Source organism: Poecilia latipinna, unplaced genomic scaffold (genome assembly GCF_001443285.1).
Source record: "Poecilia latipinna isolate Pla-1442-1.1 unplaced genomic scaffold, P_latipinna-1.0 Scaffold1073, whole genome shotgun sequence".
In the NCBI taxonomy this organism is placed as follows: domain Eukaryota; kingdom Metazoa; phylum Chordata; class Actinopteri; order Cyprinodontiformes; family Poeciliidae; genus Poecilia; species Poecilia latipinna.
Window position 1 is genome coordinate 195295 of NW_015113689.1, and position 17823 is coordinate 213117.

Below are 17823 nucleotides of genomic sequence, written 5' to 3' on the forward strand. Positions count from 1 at the left end.
ACAGAACCTTAAGCTTAACAAGCTTAACAAGTACCTTGTAGGCTACCGATGTTGGTGTCTATTTTCAGCTACGTACATTCATTTTGCCCCCAAAAAAGTCGATCTCTCCCCCCTCGCACGAGTCCTTTCAACCAGACAGCCACTTGTAATCCATAGGGGGGGCGCAGAAAATGTTTGGAAACCACTGGGGGGTCGCAGAAGAAAAAGTTTGGGAACCACTGTGCTAACCACTAAAACTTAAATCCAAAAGCATCACAGATGTGAAACTTTTTCCCTGCTGCAAACTTTTCCACATCTTTACAACCATGTCCCCCTTTGTCCCAGTATTTACATTTTGATTGTATCATCTTTGCGTTTTATGTCTGAGAATTCATCCTTCTCATTTATTTTTTTTTTATTTGTCCTGTGAAAACAGCTGTCTTGGTCACCTGCACAAAATAGTTGGAAAATGCTATACTTTTTCAGATTTAATTGAGCTTTTTAGGGCTTGTTCAGCGGATTTCTACAGTAAATTACAACCTTCAGTGCTTTTTACACACTGAAACACTCTAAATACAATAATTCAAAACTTGACGAACAGAATGTGTTGTAATTTCCTAATTTTCTGCTGAGTTATTACAGCAAACCTTTTCTAACTCAAATTTGGGAGTCACGGTGCTTAAACTAACCCTACCATAAACGCATCCCTCTCTGCGATTGAAGGGCCTTCATCAAGGCCTTTCACTGCATGCACAGACCTGCACTGGTTTATTATTAGCACCTTTATTTCAGATTCATAGATTTGTTTTTTTGTTGTTGTTGTTTTTTACCTGTGAGATGAACTCAACTTGTTTGAACATTTTTCTTTTTCTTTTATCCTTTAGTCCATCTAGCAGACGCCAAACTCTTTTTTTTTTCTGTAGGCAAAATAAAAATGTCTCAGTTTTAAAATATTTGTGCCTAGTTACTATTCTACACTTTTCCCTCAACCTTTTATTAGTACCTTTCATTGTTTACAAATTACTGTTCAGTATAACCAAAATAAGTCGGAGGTAGATTCATAGCAGTGAGCAGCGGAGAAACGTTTGGCGCATCTCCTGCGACACATGCAGGGTTAGCGTATCGAGTGCATAGCTCAGCCGCGTTGTAGCTCTGTTCCTGTTTTCCTCCTTGTGGCTCCCGTTCGAGGCCGAACGCCTTTAGCGGGAGTCATTCTGTGTTGTGTTTCTCTGACCCCAGTCGCAGGGAAACAACAGTAAAAACAGTGTAGTAAGCAGCAGCAGCAGCACCAAAGACAGCAGCATGTCATCGTCCGCGCCAATGGTACCACATCTGTTTACGTTCACTTCCGTTGCTTTTCGTGAACTCATTTCATGTTTTCCTTCTGTTCAGCGTTTCGTTGCTCTGTGTCGCCCCCTGTGTTGAGTGAAACCTCCTCTGTCCGCGTCCTCCTCTGCCTTTCTTCCTAAAAAAAAACAACCCAAAAAAACTGACAACTTGTGGTGTTGGTGGAGAATTGGACGGCTTCAACACTTGGACAGCTGCTCTGTTTCTCCTTGTTCATATTTTACACACACACACACACACACACACACACACACACACATGCATACAGACAAATCACTTTCATTTTAAGGTTACAACAGATACTTTAGTTGAGTTCTCTCCAGCTCACCTGGGTGCCTGTATCGTAGGCCCAAAATGTGTAACCTGAGTGTTGTTACCAGTTTTGGCAAAATGTTTTTTTGTTGTTTTTTTTTGTTTTGTTTTTGGATTAAAACTAATTGTTAAGGAGGATTTCTGGGTACAACAGGAGCTTGATAAGTCGAGTGATGGATTAACTGCAGGAGGATGCAGCCCCTGTGTTTATTGATGAGATTTTAACACCAAAATGAAATGGAGTGGCTCTTGAACAAGAGAAATGGAGATTTTGCCATTTTGAGAAATTTGTAATTTGATAAAACTGAAATTAGTTTTTGTTTTGTCTTTACAACTAAAGAAAGCCGAGTCAGTTGCTTAAAGCACATTAGGAGTCTCTTATTCATGCTGTGTACAAACGTTTAAATTGTAGCAGACATTTAGTAGATGGTTTAAACAAACATTTGAGAGATTTTTCTTTGTTTTTCTTTTTTTTTTTTAGCTTGGCCCTAAAATCTGCATTGCTTCAACAAGTTGATTCCCCTCTTAAGCAAATAACCTGAATACTGTTTCTTCACACTGTTGGTGATGTGAATGTTTTGGACCTGGCGAGTCTGACCGAGAATTTATGGGAGGAGCTAAAAATTAGGGTTATGGAAGAGAGTTCTTTCAAGCTCAAAGATTTAGGGTTCGTCGTCAGAGAAATGATCCAAATACCAGAGGAAACACGGGAAACATTCCTGGTTAAAAAAAATAATTTCAAACGTTAATATGACAGCGTTGGGAATTATTCTTTGAAGATTCAAAAATATTTAAAAATAATGAAGTATTGTCTATTAGCGGTTAGCATAGTTAGCTTTGTTTCTCTGTTTATTTCCTAGAAATTAAGTCAGATTTCCAAAATGTTGCCAACATCTTCAAGTTCAAGGCTTTTTTTTCCTGATAGAGAGATTAAAAAATTAAAACGGAGTTAGCCTTCCTCTTAGCTCTTCAGAATCTTGCGTTATGTAGCCTGAAGGAATACTAGATGGAGAAAATATGATTCCCTGTTAAACAACTTTTTAAAAGCATCATTGATACTGAAAGTGACCACTTTGACTCTTTCTCTACCAACTACTTCCTTAAAGAACATGACTTCATACGATGAGTTCACTGATTAAAACAGCCGATCCAAAGTCAGGACTTTTAAAAAACATTATTTTAGTAAAATTTTAAGCAGTTCAAATACAATTCAGCAACGTTACATGTGCAGCAAACCTCTAGAAGGTAAGATTGCCCACTGTACAGGTGTCCTTTCCCCATTTCCTGTCCAAGCCTACGTTTCTTTAATCCCAAGTTAGCGAAGGGGCTGCATGTTCCCAGGTTGAGTCCGGTGCTAAATTAAACCACACACAAATGCAACTAATCTAGAATACTGTGTGTCGTGTGTTTCTTGAATCTCGGAGCGCTTGAACGTCTTTGTGCCGAATGTTTCTGTGGCCGAGGTCCAGACTGAGGAAGAGGAGTCGTCGCACAAACAGTGTGGGCATCGAACTGACGTGCAGATTTCTGATGCATCCTCACAGTTCAAGCAGGCTCACTTTGCGGACCAATAACTTTAGCTGGTGCAAGACGCTAAATTTTTATTATTTCACACTTCGCTGCCAGGTGGATAAAGCAGATATTTAATTTAAGAGGAATGATGAAGGAGGAGCTCGGTAAAGTTTTGCTCCTTGTGAATGAGCTTGAAGCTCTGCTGAGTGGAGATCTAGCCCTGCTCTGGAGGATGACCCTTCAAAATAAAACGACTTGTAAAGGAAGGGAGATGCAGCCGCATGTAGTTGGCGTTTTATCTGCTGCTTCTGATCGTGAGCTTTCCAGTCAAAATGATGCCTTTGAATATCGATGGAACCGCACACGGTTCCAACAACTTTCAGGTTATGAGTACGCATCATGAAGTCTGCACTGCATGCATGTCTTACAGAATCCTCCTCCTCAGTCATGGCCTCGTTGGTGAATGCGTGTAGTTTTTGTTCATTTCTGTGCGTTTTGGAGAGACTATTGGCCACAGAATCGGTGCGGGGGAAAACGAACTCTGTGCCTTGACAATCTACCGTAAACAGTGTCTGTGCTGTTGCTCTTGTGCCCTGCTGTGTTTGTACTTGGGATTGTTTTGTATGTCTCTGTTTTCGTGGAATATGCTGTTATTCCGTGGCATCATCCATCCCCTCCCTGCATGGTAAAGTGTCTCCTGCCTCCCCCCAGGAAGCCCAGACAACTGTTGTACACAACCCAGCAGACGGCACCAAGGTAAGCCGCTCGTCCTCCGACCTAAAGCCACCAGCCCATGCCACTGATCAGAGTACGCATTGACAAAGAAAACATCTCAGACACCAAAACATGGAGATTTAATTGTGTTTTTGTGAAGCAAAATATATTTCTGCCTCTTTTGGATTAACTTAAATTGTTTGACGCTTTATTAAATTAATAATACGTTGTTAACAATATTTTTTTGTTGTTTTTACAATCCAGTCTGCTTTGTTAAAATTGTAGTTTTCCTTTAGAAGGAAGCTGCGTAGGGTAATTATTAGTAGTTCATATCATGTATTAGATGGAGCTTAAATTGGAGAGCAGGGCCGATCAAGAGTAAATTTCTAAACTTCTCCCAAAGTCTAATATTTGCATACCTCATTAATTATACTTGACATTTGGTTACATGTAGGCCCTGATTGTTTTGCCCCTTGCTGTCACACTTTTTCTAGTTTTTAGGAGTTTGGTATCTTTTTCAGATATGAGAACGACAAACTATTGAGCTTAACTTAGAAACTATTTTTAAGGAGCCCCTTCTCCTTCACTTTTTATTGTTGTTTCACTCTACCATGTGAATTTCTAACTCATTTGAACTGCTCTTACTTGTCTGTCTGTAAATGATCTACTCAAAGAGAATTTAAGATTTGACTTGGATCATGGAAACTGTCCTGTGCTTGGTAGCAGCTAGCTTGGCAATATTGAACTATTAGCTTGACTGCACTACTTAAAATTGTAAGTGAATTTTGGATTTTAGATTATATGAACTGTTCATAAATGCTCCCCACAAGTTGGTATTTGACTTTTTTAGATCTTGGAAATGCTCTCTTCAATTAGCCCTGCTCTGTTAGCTTGACTTTGACCATTAGCTTTATTCCACCAGTTGAATATCTATCTTATTTTTCACACTGAAATTACAGTAAATGTCCAAATGTCCATAAATATTCCACACAAGAAGAATTCAAAATTTGCCTTTCATAGGTGTTATATATTCCTTTTTTAGTGAGCCCTCTGCTAGCTAGCTTACCTTTACCTAAACCTTGTCAGCTCAACTTAACCTTTCAAATTTCAAACTTACTCTTCATACTGAGATTATTCTGAAAATCCAGCTATTCTTAAGTAATCCATGCAACAGGAGTTTTTATTTTCCCACTAACCAGAAACATAGTTAAGCAAATATAAAAATCCAAATAAATGCTTTGAGATTCATCAACCAAGTAAAATAGTAAAAGAAACAAAATCCTTCATGTAGACGCTACTTTATGAACTTCTAAAGAAAATACAAATGTCAGATTTATATAACATAAAACATTTTGTGAAAATCATCTTTAACAACATCAGACTTTACTAAAACATAAACAGTCTTCTTCTCAGATTAGTTCACAAGCTCGCAAAGTGTTACTCGAACAAGATATTCTTTATGCTGACTCTATTCTCGCGTTGTCACCCGACATGCTCTTCCTCTTGAAGAGCGGTGACACGGCCGGCACACGGCCAGACATTACTTGCAATTTAAATTAATGATTAAAAATGAATCTGTCACGCTGCTGCCTTGGCGTGTGCGGGCGGCTCTGTGCGTGTCCCCTCGGCCGCCGCCTCGGCTGGTTTGTGCTCCTGGGAGGGAGACATCCACCCCTCCATCTGTCCGTCAGGTTGACTGTGTCCTCACAGGCAGTGTGTCCAGAGCTGTCCATCATGTCTCAGTCATAAAACTCAACATCAAAGAAAGACTTGCTTTTTCTCTCTCTCTCTCTCTTCCCCTCCTTCCTCCCACTCTCCTCTCGTCTTTTGTCCGTGTGTCTTTTTGTGTGAACCCTTCGTGTTTGACAGGGCTCCACAGAGAGCTGTAATAACGCCGAAGAGGAGGAGATGAAAGGTAGGAAAGGTACTTGTCCAACTTTCACGTTCTCCGCATGCTTCTTTCGGCTCACTTTATGGCATTTTCAGATCAGAGAGATGGAGAAAAAGAAAATGACAATTTGTTTCCTTCCTTTGTATTGAGGTAATGCATGACTGCAGGGTTGGTGTTTTAAGGCATCTGTCAACTCTTATTCCACAACAAAGAGCTTGGGTGAGGGCTGGGAGTCTTGAGGATTTTGTAGTGAGATGAGCATCACGGGAAAGATAAGTGTTGCATGTAAATGGTTTGCTTTTCTCTAAGAAAATAAAGTTGGGGGGGAGGGGGAAGAAACCTCATTACCAAACAACACAACGCTTCTACTCTTTATTTATGTATTTTTTGTGATAATTGTTGCTTTGTCAGACACTGAAAAATGCCAATGAAGGTTGAAAGTTCCCATTAGCAAATGTTAGGACAGGAAAGATAGGTCCAAGTTTATCATGTTGCAGTTACTTCAAGTGTTGGCACATTGAGAGTTTGCTATAAATTAATGCCACATGAAGAGTGTTTGTGATGTAAGCAGAATCAATGCAAAAATAAATTAAAAAACACCAATTCCTGAACATTGTCACCGAGTCTTCTTGAAGGATGATAAATATGTTCTCCCACTTTCTATCCATTTTTAAGGAAACTCTTCTCCATGAAAACGTGCCCCAAAGTGAATCAGGCTCCATAGAAACGCATAAATACATCTTAAATGGTCCAAATTACCAGCAGAGTTTCACATCATTGCCTCCTTAAAGCTTAGCTGCGTTCCAAAAATTGGTCTGATGTCAACTTGCGAGAGATGAACGTGACATACATCACATAATGTTGGATATGATGTGGATTACTACTTAATTACAAAGCCGAGCTGGTTCAGAAATCAGAGAAGAAATTGTAGAATGCATCTCAAACATTTACATTCTGTCATCTTTCAAAGACAAACTTTGATTTACTGGCACATTTTGTGACAGACCAAGACACAATAGTGCTTAATTGTGAAAGGGGAGCTAAATGATACATAGTTGTTGAACAGAAAATGATTGGGAAATTGCAGGTTAGACAGATCTTGAGCCCAGGAATGGCTTGGTAGGTTTTTCAGTTGTTGATCCTCTACATTTCCAGACGATTGTTTTTAAAATCTCCTCCTTAAAATGTCTCCACAACATTATCTAGGATCTTCACGATGTTCAGTAATGCTCTCTAGCAAACCTCTGAGGCCTTCACAGAACTACTGTGTTTATAGTTGGACTCGATTGACCAATTGAGCGACTTCTGAAGTCGCCTAAATGGTATTGATATCCTAATTAATATTCTGGCAAGTGGTTGGCCTGGACTTTGCTTCGGGGTAACGGGGACTGAACAGAAATGCACAGCACACTTTTCTCTGATTTTCTGTAATGAAATGGACAATTTTGCTGACAGTCTACAATTCTACACTGCTTTGCATGTCTGCTACACAAAATCTTAGTAAATACATTGGAGTTTGTGATTGTGACAAAATGTGAAAAGGTTCAAAGGAGGTGAATGCATTTGTAAAGTAGTGCAGTAATATTATTTAGTATTGTGTAATTTCCATTCCTTTCCATCCATCCTGTTTAAAACAAATGGGTAATTCCCGGATCTACAGGGAAACATCAAGGAAGGCCACTGTGAGTCAGCAGAGCCAAATGGGAACGTCCCACCTGTTTGTGTTTTGCAATGTGTTAACATTGTGTTTTCGTTTTGTTCCCGGTCCAGATGAGGTGGTGTTGAGCGTTGCTGATGTTGTCAGCTTGCATGGTGCGTTGTGCTTGAAGTGTTGGTGGGATTTCGCAGTTTCCTCCTCGTTGTGTCATTTCAAATGACCAACTGGGATATTTATATCCTGCGGGCTTGCTTATTGTCTTCAGGCTGCCTGTCGGTGGACCATCTGTGTGTGTTTTGTGTGTTTGTCTTGACAAACAGCAGTGGCTGCTGGTACAGAGAGTTCAGGGACAGGGCAGAGCAGCAGACCGCATCTCCTCACCGTCCACCTGTAAGCCAGCAGGTTATTTTCTGTTCCAGTCTTCCTTCTACAGCCAACTTCGATTTTTCATCATTTACCCCGAATTCCTTTCTAAATGGTCACCGTTTAAAAAGGAAGTAAAGGAGTCCTCCTTCCTTCTTTTTAATCTCAACCTAATTTGTTTCTGCTCCCTATCCTGCATTGCCATCTGCTGGCATGATGATATAACTGCAGTTTTCTGCTTCTCAGTTTTCTTTTTAAATCGCTGTAAATATCGACTGTGTGCTATAAAGCTCAGAGGCCATTCATATAATTGGACCAAATGCACTTGATATGCGGTTGGTTCCGGGCCCACGCCGGGGTCCGATCAATCAGACTTCAAGCTGCAGGCGAGTAAGTGACAGGACGAGCGTTAAGGGCCTGTGTGACGCCTTAGACAGCAGGCTGGAAATGGTTTGTTGGAGATTTATCTGCCTATTTTGCCTACGCCTGATGGAAGACTTTATGGACAAACGTACATGCAGATGTTAAGGTATTTTCTGCAGCAAAAGGTTTTCTTTTTTTAGTTCGCTTTGCTCGTTTACTCCTTTGTAACAGCTCAGGGTGTCCGCGCGTCCTTAAATTCATTCATCTAAAATTAAGGTCTTAAATTTTCAAGTTTGCCTTTAATAATATACTGCTAAAAAAAATAAAGGGAACATTTCACTTTAATTTTGTGTGTGGCTCCAAATCCAGGCCTCCATTGGTTAATAAATTTGATTTCCATTGATGATTTTTGTGTGATTTTGTTGTCAGCACATTCAACTTTGTACAGAACAAAGTATTCAATGAGAATATTTCATTCATTCAGATCTAGGATGTGTTATTTGAGTGTTCCCTTTATTTTTTTGAGCAGTGTATAATGGGAGTTTTAAAAATTTGTCTTGATGGGACGTTTTCATATATTCAGTGTTTTTTTTTTGTGTGTGTGTAATTTTTCTGTCAGACAAAAGTTTAAGTTGCACTCAGACATTTTCTTTAAGTTCTGAGTCGAGACGGTTGAGGCTACTGCTAAGTAACTACTAGCACACCTTTGCTAGCCAGCTAGATTTTCTTGTGTCTGTCATGGGTTAGTGAAAATTTACAACCAGTTGGGCGGATGAAGTTTACCCAATTCTGTGTTGATATAGGTATTACATGTTCTCAACAGGATAACTGTTTGGGTATTTTTCAATCTCTTTTACCCACTTCCTGGTAGCTGAGTGTGCCTTCCCAAACTGAAGTGTGTTTGGTGTGTTTTGAAGTGGTTTTAAAGTCGAGGCGGAGCGGTGTGGTTTAACCTCCAGACGCTTCCTGACTTTCTGTAACATTTTCTGGTTGTGTGCCCCTCCTCCTCCTGTTTCTGCTTCAGCTCGGAAACAAGAGATAATAAAGATGACGGAGCAGCTAATTGAAGCCATCAACAATGGAGATTTTGATGCTTACACGTACGTTTTTTTTTTATTGATTTGTCATTGCCTGGGCAACCTGTGGAATAGATTTAGTTTTGGTTGACTCTGTAGGTCAGTAAGTAGTGATTTGTCTTCCTGCAGGAGAATCTGTGATCCTGGACTGACTTCTTTTGAGCCAGAAGCTCTTGGAAACCTGGTGGAGGGCATGGACTTTCACAAATTCTACTTTGAGAATCGTAAGCTCCTCAAACTCTTTACCGTTTAGTATTATACCTGGTATATATACAAAATCCTATGTGAGGGGGGAAGCATGCATTTTTTTCCCCTTTGGTTGGTTCATGTCCCATAAACACGAGTCGATTTTAACATGCTACTTTCATCTTCCAGTTATTTCAACAAGCCACTTGCGTGTCTTTTACCAAAACTCCCCGTTTTTCAAAAACCACCTACATCGGGTTTGCTCCTTTTGTGTTGTTGCAGTTCTGAGTAAAAACAGCAAACCGGTCCACACCACCATCCTCAACCCCCACGTGCATCTGATCGGCGAGGACGCCGCCTGCATCGCCTACATCCGCCTGACGCAGTACATGGACAGCCAGGGGCGGCCTCGATCCTGCCAATCGGAAGAGACCCGCGTGTGGCATCGGCGCGACGCCAAGTGGCTCAACGTTCACTTCCACTGTTCAGGAGCACCGGCTGCACCGCTGCAGTGAACGGACAGCCCAGGCCCAGGTGAGGCAGCAGCGGCACAGAGAGGGGTTCAGCACCTGGTTTATGTCGCGTTTGACCACCATGATGAGCAGGGAGCCTAGAAACCACCAAGCCTGTGCAGGTGTGTTCAGGCCTCCTGTCACCGTCGTCCTTTGCTATTGTGCAGCCACACGAATTACCTGTGAATCCTGGCAAAGTTTCATTTATTTACTCCGAATTTTAGCTAGCACTGGATGGTAATTTTTTTTTTTTTTTTTCAATCAAATTTAGCGTTTTTCATAATTAAATTTTTGGGAAATCTGAATTCTTTTGTTAAAGATGCACACCTCTTGGGTTTTCGTAGTTCACTGTGATGTCGGCACGCTCAGGGCGGCCATCTTGTTTGAGAAGCACGTTTTTACGGGCTTTTGCTTATTTAGACTTTGAAGTCGACTCTCCAACAGAGTTCTAGAGCTGGGCTATGATTTTTATTTTATTTTTTTATTGTGAGAAAAAGTTAGAATATTACCAGAACATTATGAAAGTTAAATAGTAATTTTATGAGAACTCCAACATGAAAAATAAAGAATAACATGTGGAATGTTGAGCATCTTGTGACGATATACTTTATCTGTTTTACAGATAAGGTAATACTTCATTGCTTAACACGTCATCAAATTATTACCAGGAGCAGGATATTTTTTTTTTCTTTTAGGAAAGAAACAAACAAAAAATAAGATTTTAAATTAGATCTGGTATGGAAAAAAAATGAGAAATTTTATGTTCAAGCCGTGTTTTCTGTGTGCGACACAGAAACTCCCACAAAATCTACCACATCTATGCAAAATACTCCATGCACTGACCTGCAAATATGAACGGCACACATTCGCAAAATGTTTGCCTTTCACTCCACTCTACGTTTCACTACATAGTTTGACAAGCGTGCTGTGAGCTAGCTGCGCAGAGACTAACATTTTTTATTTATTTATTTTTTTTTCCCTCTCCAGGTTTGCCTGAACTTTAAAGCTACTTTTCTTTCCCTCCGAGGTCGGAGTGGAACCTGGATCCTGGCTGGGACGAGGCTGCACGGGATACTCAAAAGTGGGGAAAATATTACAATTTTTGAAAAGTAAAGAAAACAAAACAAAACAAAAAAAAACACGTTGACAATAAAAAAAGTTTCAAAAGCTTGAATGACCAACACCGACCAGTCCATCCCTTACTAGATGTTGATGATGATGAGGGGCTCAGCTGTTGGGGGCCCTGCCTTGCAGACGGTGCATGCTTCTGATGGCTACACAGGGGTGATGCTGTCCTTGTTCTCCCACTGCTTTTGTTTTTTTTTTCCTTCTCCCTCCTCCCCTGGTCTTGGATTTGTTTGAGTGTTAGAAATATAAATATTCATCACCACTTCGAAATATTTCCTGGGGCAGCGGGAATGTTTGGAATGATGTGGTCACTTTGGGCCGAAGCAGAGCCGCTAAGTGCTTACTTTAACGCAAGTATTGTTTGTGTTCGAGTTATCTGGGATATGGATGTGCTGGTAAGGTTCATGGGAATGAGTGACTAACGTGCTTAATGTCAGGTTGGTTTAGGAGTCGGGTTTTAGCCCCTGCAGTGTTTTAACTCCATGTTACCGAAGGGACCTTTTAGTTTGTTTTTTTGGTTTGTTTCCTTTTTATATGTTGAGAGCTTGTCACTTTCTAGTTGAGGGTTAATTTCTTTTAAAGCATTCTGGGTTGACTTTTTTTTTTTTAAGAAAAATGGGTTTTATTTAATAGAACTGTCTATAAAGAGATATTTATATTGAGGAACCTAGGGAAAATTAATTGCTTTGTGGATGTAGGAAGGGAACTTGTGCAGGAGATTTTTATTTTATTTTAAATTCAAGCTGTAAATACAAAAAGATATTGCCACACAACCTGCATGCACACACACGCTCGCAGTGGCCCTCCCTCCCCCCTGCTCCTTTAAGGTCAAGCTTTTTTAGATGTGTCGTTTGAGGGCCGGCTGTCCTGAAGTTGCAGAAGGACTCCCCCCATCTGTTTGGTCTGCAACGATTCAATCCAAACACAAGGTGGGAGCGTTGGCGAAAATCTGAACCTTGCCCTAAAATGTCCAAATCTGAACATCAAGTAGGCGTCGTGGACGCTCTCTTGGTTTCATGTTTGTGTGTTTTTAAAGGTAAAGCATGATTTCTCCAGCTAGCCATTGGCCTGTACTGTTTTTTTTTTTTTTTTTTGTTTGCACACTTAAAGACTCGATCCTGTTGCTCTTCTGAAGGAGTGAACCTTTCTGCAACTCCAGGTTACACTTGCCAAAAAGTCTCACCGCCTCACTCTACCTCTGCCCCCTCTTCTTCCATCGTTGACCTTCACCAAGCGGTCCCATTGCCGTCGTAACGCCACATGACGTAGTCGAACCAGTCTTTTGTTTGGTCGTGTTCTAAACTGTATGTCGTCGGTCTTGGCTCGTTGTACTTCGGTGTGAAGTCCTGCTAATGTAAAACGGGTTGCAGCAGAGGGATTTGATGGGAAGAGGGCTACAATCAGGACCTTCACTGACGCTAATCAGTGGGATCTGGAACTTTTTTTTTTTTTTTGAAATCGGTCTGTTCTAAATGTTGTGGTCATAAATGTTTCAATGTTTGCATTTCAATGTTTCTAGGTTGAAAATAAAAGGAGCAGGTGACTTTTTAAACGATACGGAGAAGTCGTTATATGAACTGTTGTCTCCAGTCTGGATCACAGCATGACAGAAGCACACAAGATCAAAGATTCCCTCATCGGGGGCGGGGGGAAAGGACAAGAACGCACGTGTGTGTCTGTGTTTGTTCCACGGTGTCGTCTGAACTTTGTGTGACTGTATCAGCAAATGAGTAAGGCTTGTTGAGCGTCTGTCCTGCGCCAGGCTGCTCCACGGTAACTCGCGCTATAAATCGGCTGACGCTTCTGACCACGACGTTGTGTGTGTGTGTGTGTGGTCGAGCGAACTTTTAAGAAAAGAAAACCGTCTGTGAGCCTCGCCTTGTTGTTCAAACTGCCTGTGCTTCTGTTCGACGTATCCGAGATGCCATGAAAACTTGTGTCCACTCCTCCACCCTTTTGCACCACCACGCTTTGTAAATCTGAATCTGTGTGATGTTTTTTATGCTTCTGAGTAACTTGTTTGTGCTGTGGGCACCGGCCTGGTTGTGTGTTGATGCCACCAATCTGAAAATGTATTTTTTTATTTTGATAATTGTATGTGGATAAATTCCCATACACAAATAGGAAGATTGAAACGAGGGGGGTAATAAAATAAAAGAGGAAGGTTCAAGCACATTGAAGAGGCTAGCTGTAGAGTTGAGGGGTGTACTATGAAGCCATAGGCAATGCATTTGAAAACTGAGCGTAATGAAACATAAAGGTTATCACATTCACATGTACAGGTTTTGGATTAAAGTTATGTTGTGACCAGCTAATGAGTAAAAGTCAAATTTAAATGTTAGACCATGCTGAATATGTACACAATTAGTGATGGTAAATTACAAGCATCACAGTCGGGGCAGACAAATGTTAGTTATTTTAGCTAATGTTTCAATCCTTAGAATAAAATATTCAAAGCGGTCAAGTAAAACTGATTTAGCAAATTATAGAACTGCTGAGGAACTTCAGATGAGATTAACAGCTGTAGATTCATATCCATCAGACAAAGCTGAGCAGTGGCGGTACATGCTGCAGTTTCATCTTTAATTGCTGATGTGATTTTTTTTTTTTTTCACTAAAAGGCAGAAATAGTCTTTGAAATTTACTCTGGTCAGACTTGTAGCTCACAATGATTAAATTGATTTGAATAAATTAAGAAACTTGTCAAATGAAAACATTGCCGAGTGATGGCTTTACCCCAAATTCAATGATGCCGTGGTTAATTTTTTTTTATTTTTTCTTAGATGTTTTACTTGTGATGATTTAACTGTACTTGTCAGAATCTGCTTTTGCTAACCGTCGCTGGTAAGCATGCAAGATCGATTTCATCAACATGGTCGCTATCGAAAGTAATCATGTACATCTTTGAAATAAGTGCATATCGGCTGATGGTTTGCAGTGACGGGGAACACATGCGAAAGCAAAAGACACAATACAAAATATTTTCTTATCCAGTAAAACCTTATGCTCACAAACATCACAGTCACCTTGATGGTCAGACTGTTGACTCCCTTCTTGAAATATACTTTGCAGCTGTGCCATGAGCCATTTTGTCCCCCCTTCCCTTTTTTTTGTACACTGCTCAAAAAAATAAAGGGAACACTCAAATAACACATCCTAGATCTGAATGAATGAAATATTCTCATTGAATACTTTCTGTACAAAGTTGAATGTGCTAACAAAATCACACAAAAATCAATGGAAATCAAATTAACCAATGGAGGCCTGGATTTGGAGCCACACACAAAATTAAAGTGAACTGTTCCCTTTATTTTTTTGAGCAGTATATTTAAAAATAAGACTAAAATGTAATGTTGAACCATTTCTGAGCGATGAGGCTACTTGCTCTAAAATATTTGCCGTTCATTGTCCATTTGCTGATTGTACAGCTAAAACAGCACAAGTAAGAGTCCGTTTTGCGCTAATGCAAAGTTTCAAGAAGTTCTTCTGGCTTTAAAAAGAACATGACAAACATGAATTTAACAGAAATGGGCAGAGTTGTGGATGCACTTATCGTCGACAGATGGATGGTCGGTCTGGTCTCGTCTTTCACTGAATTTTCAGTTTTATGGCTTTTTTTTTTCCAGGTATGTTCCAGATTTTCTGTCAAAAATATTGATGCTTCACAGTCGGTGCTTAAACCTGAAACTGAAAGCCTCAGCACTACGAAACATTTGTTAGTCTTTTCCTGTCAGTTAAAACAGTCTGGCTGTATGAAACCTGCTTCGTTTTATACTCGCTGAACCAGTATAAGGTGAGACACCATTTGTCAAAGTATTTAGAACAACCTTGGTCTTTTACACCAACTTTACATCGTTGAAGTTACTAAAATAAAATCCACAGTAGTCCACCATATTAGGAAAACTTTTTCCTTTTGGGGCATATGTAAGATTACTACTACATACTAAATTATAGCAAGTTTATCCCTTAATCTTTAATTACACAGATGATTTACTGTGATTTAAAAAATATAAGTGGTGTTTACCCTTTGAGTTTCCCCTCTACTGATTTCATGTAAGTGGGAGAGGGAAAATGAGACAGTATCTAAAATACAAAAAGATATCAAAGCACAAAAGTCAAAAGTAAAGCTCGATTTTTACGGTACCTTGTAAGTATGCCTGCCTAACTCCAGAAACCAACCGGATGGGACAAGATGGTGAAAGTGCACCTGGCAATTCCAGGGTTTTAATATTTAAACTGTCAGACCTTTACAAGGTTCGTCATCATGTAACTAACCTCCACATGCACAAATCCATCCACCGTAGTTTTCTCCATGTCGTTATCTAGCAAACGTGAAGCCAAACATGAAGGATATGTGAAAGAAAGCACACACGCCTGAGAATTTTAAAGGTCTTACTTTTCCATTTTTAAAAAACGTCAAAGTTCAAACTGGTTCAAATACTTTGGCAAATGCTGAACATGCTTTCTTCAAAACTGTAAAGTGAAATCTGGGAATACATGCTACAAACATCTTGGGGGTGGAGGCTTTAGAGTAAAAAGGGAAAAAAAACTGAACACTATATATGCAGTTTTACAAATGGAACAAATATGCATGTACGTCTACTTTCTGGTAATTTTTCACTGTTGACTTGATAAAGAAATGGAAATTTATTTGCATCCACCAAGTTATGAAATGGTTGTCAGATATATAAATATAAAAGTGTTATTCCACATAAAAAAATCATTAAAGATTAGCTGAAGCCTTAGCTTGATTGTGCTCCTTTTAAAGTTGATACATTGCATTGTGACCTTACAAACAGAAGGGGCTACATGTGTCTAAATTCAAATGGATGCTGGATTTTTTTTGCATGACTAAACAAATAAAATCCTACAACAAAAAAAATGGTTTCTTGTTTTGACTTGAGAAATAAAGTAACCAAAAGATATTTATCTTCCTAGCATGCAGGTCTGATCTGGAGGAATTATACCTACACTGATGTACAGATCTAGAATCCTACAATTATCTGTCCTGGACCTTTTAAGAATTCAGGTTTCATTGTTCACCAAACAAAACATTTTTCTTAAATCTATAAACATGTCCCGAGTATAAGGCTCTTATTTCTCCGGCTAAAACTCAACTGGGCCAGTCGTTCCTAAATCACTGTCATAACGTGCTTAAGGAGACAAACACAGTACTCTTGATGATTTTTAATTACACCAAATGGAGACATGTAAAAGTGGAAAAGGAGAAAACATCAGGTCTCATTGTCACCATCATGTTCAACACAACAGAAACGTGGACGTGTTCTGCAGGCAGGAGGCGGGTCACCTGCTCCAGTCGGACACAGAGCCTTTCCAGAAGTTTACACTCAACACCGTTTAGTCTTAGTGATTTCTGTACATCAGAGCAGGAGAGGAACTATTAATGACTACCATGTGGTTAACTGTATGACAGAGGAGGATTTTAGTGGAGATAAACAGTGTGTTGGGTCATAAACATCGTCTCCTAGGCAACCTGAACATTCCCAGGCTCAGTCCCTCTCCCTCTCAAACCAACACACCAAAAACTTTCATGGTTTTATGTCCCACCGCATCTGGCTTCTAAACCGTCGCACCCCATCCTCTTCTTGGTCGGATTAAGAAAGTGGAATGATTGATTGCTCCATGCAGATAGTTATTCTTCAGTGTAAAACAGAAGCTGGAACAGTTTTTGTTTTTCTTTGTGCTGACATGCTTCAAGTTTTTAAAGAGTGTCCTGTTTAAAGAATGTAGTTGTGGCTTCAGGCAGAAGACGATCCATCTGGCGTTGAAGATACGAAGAAGATCTGGGGAAAGGAGTCCTCAAGTCTGAGTTGAGATTGCCTTTTTTTGGCTGTTGTGTGAACATTGGCACTTAAATCAGTTCACAGAGACTAACTAGTGCGCATCATAGATCTGCCACGTTGGAGTAAAGTGGCAAACTGTCGCAGCAGTCTTTAAGGTGGTGGGGGGAAATGTCATTGTGATATTTGTAGTATGTTGCTTCCTTGATTCAAGGAAAAGAAAAACAGAGAAGGAAGCCACTTTTCTCCACTAAAGTGTCCTGGATCTCCTAAAGAAACAGTTGAATCTGGGACATACAATCTTTTCTCACTGTAGATGGCTGCAGAAGATTAGCTCTACATAGCTTCAGACACACAGCTCCAAGGTCACCTTTCTCTGAGTCGCACACAAGCAAAGAGAAGTGCAAACAATTGGAAAAGAAAGACAAGTTACAAGAAAACTGGCAAGAAAATAGAGCAAAACTACTAAGAGAAAACAAAAAAGTTTCACTGTACCAGTAAACATTACAGAGCCCCCTAGTGGACAAGGGGGATTTTTCTTTTCGTTTTTAGCGTTACCTCGGAAAAGTATTGCATTCCCACACAATACTTTTTGCGTTACCTCACTGTAATGTTTTTAGTAGTCAGTTCATGCGGCATCTTGAATATTGAAAGTCTTTCTCCTACAATTTAAGGTTTTTCCATGAAGGAATTCTATGCTCATATCTCCTTTGAGTTATCCAACATGTTTATATCTTTATCTTTTGGATGAACACAGGTCAAACATGAGCTTTCCATTCCTACTGAAAAGAAAGACATCCAAACTATTTGAATTTGTTATTGCTGTGACTATACAAAACAGGCTAGGGTGCATTTGCAAATTTATTACGAGTGGGCGCAATATTTTTGTGAGGCAACGCAAAAAAAAAAAGAAAAAAAACAAAAAAGAAAAAATAATCCCCCCATCCTTCCCTAGGGAGCTCTGTTAAACATGAATGCAACA

The 17823-nt window shown here is 39.9% G+C and overlaps 1 protein-coding gene and 1 long non-coding RNA gene across 22 annotated transcripts in view; both read left to right on the forward strand.

Moving 5' to 3' along the window:
* The window catches only part of camk2g2 (calcium/calmodulin-dependent protein kinase (CaM kinase) II gamma 2), a 69877-nt gene extending 58821 nt beyond the window's left edge, over window positions 1-11056 (forward strand). For 4 of the 21 annotated variants that reach the window (XM_015051884.1, XM_015051890.1, XM_015051894.1 and 1 more), the window contains 6 exons: window positions 3862-3906; window positions 5734-5788; window positions 9163-9238; window positions 9344-9438; window positions 9683-9934; window positions 10900-11056. In XM_015051884.1, coding sequence (XP_014907370.1) covers window positions 3862-3906; window positions 5734-5788; window positions 9163-9238; window positions 9344-9438; window positions 9683-9915 — 504 coding nt within the window. In that variant the 3' untranslated portion in view covers window positions 9916-9934; window positions 10900-11056. Of the gene's footprint in view, window positions 1-1218; window positions 1303-3861; window positions 3907-5733; window positions 5789-9162; window positions 9239-9343; window positions 9439-9682; window positions 9935-10899 lie in introns of all 21 variants that reach the window. The other 17 variants (XM_015051887.1, XM_015051891.1, XM_015051902.1 and 14 more) reach the window with 7 other exon arrangements.
* A 2741-nt stretch (window positions 11057-13797) lies between these two features.
* LOC106959362 (uncharacterized) lies at window positions 13798-17751 on the forward strand. Its single transcript, XR_001427332.1, has 2 exons — window positions 13798-14152; window positions 14364-17751. It is a non-coding gene; the product is annotated as an uncharacterized LOC106959362 (long non-coding RNA).
* The last annotated feature ends 72 nt before the right edge of the window (window positions 17752-17823 follow it).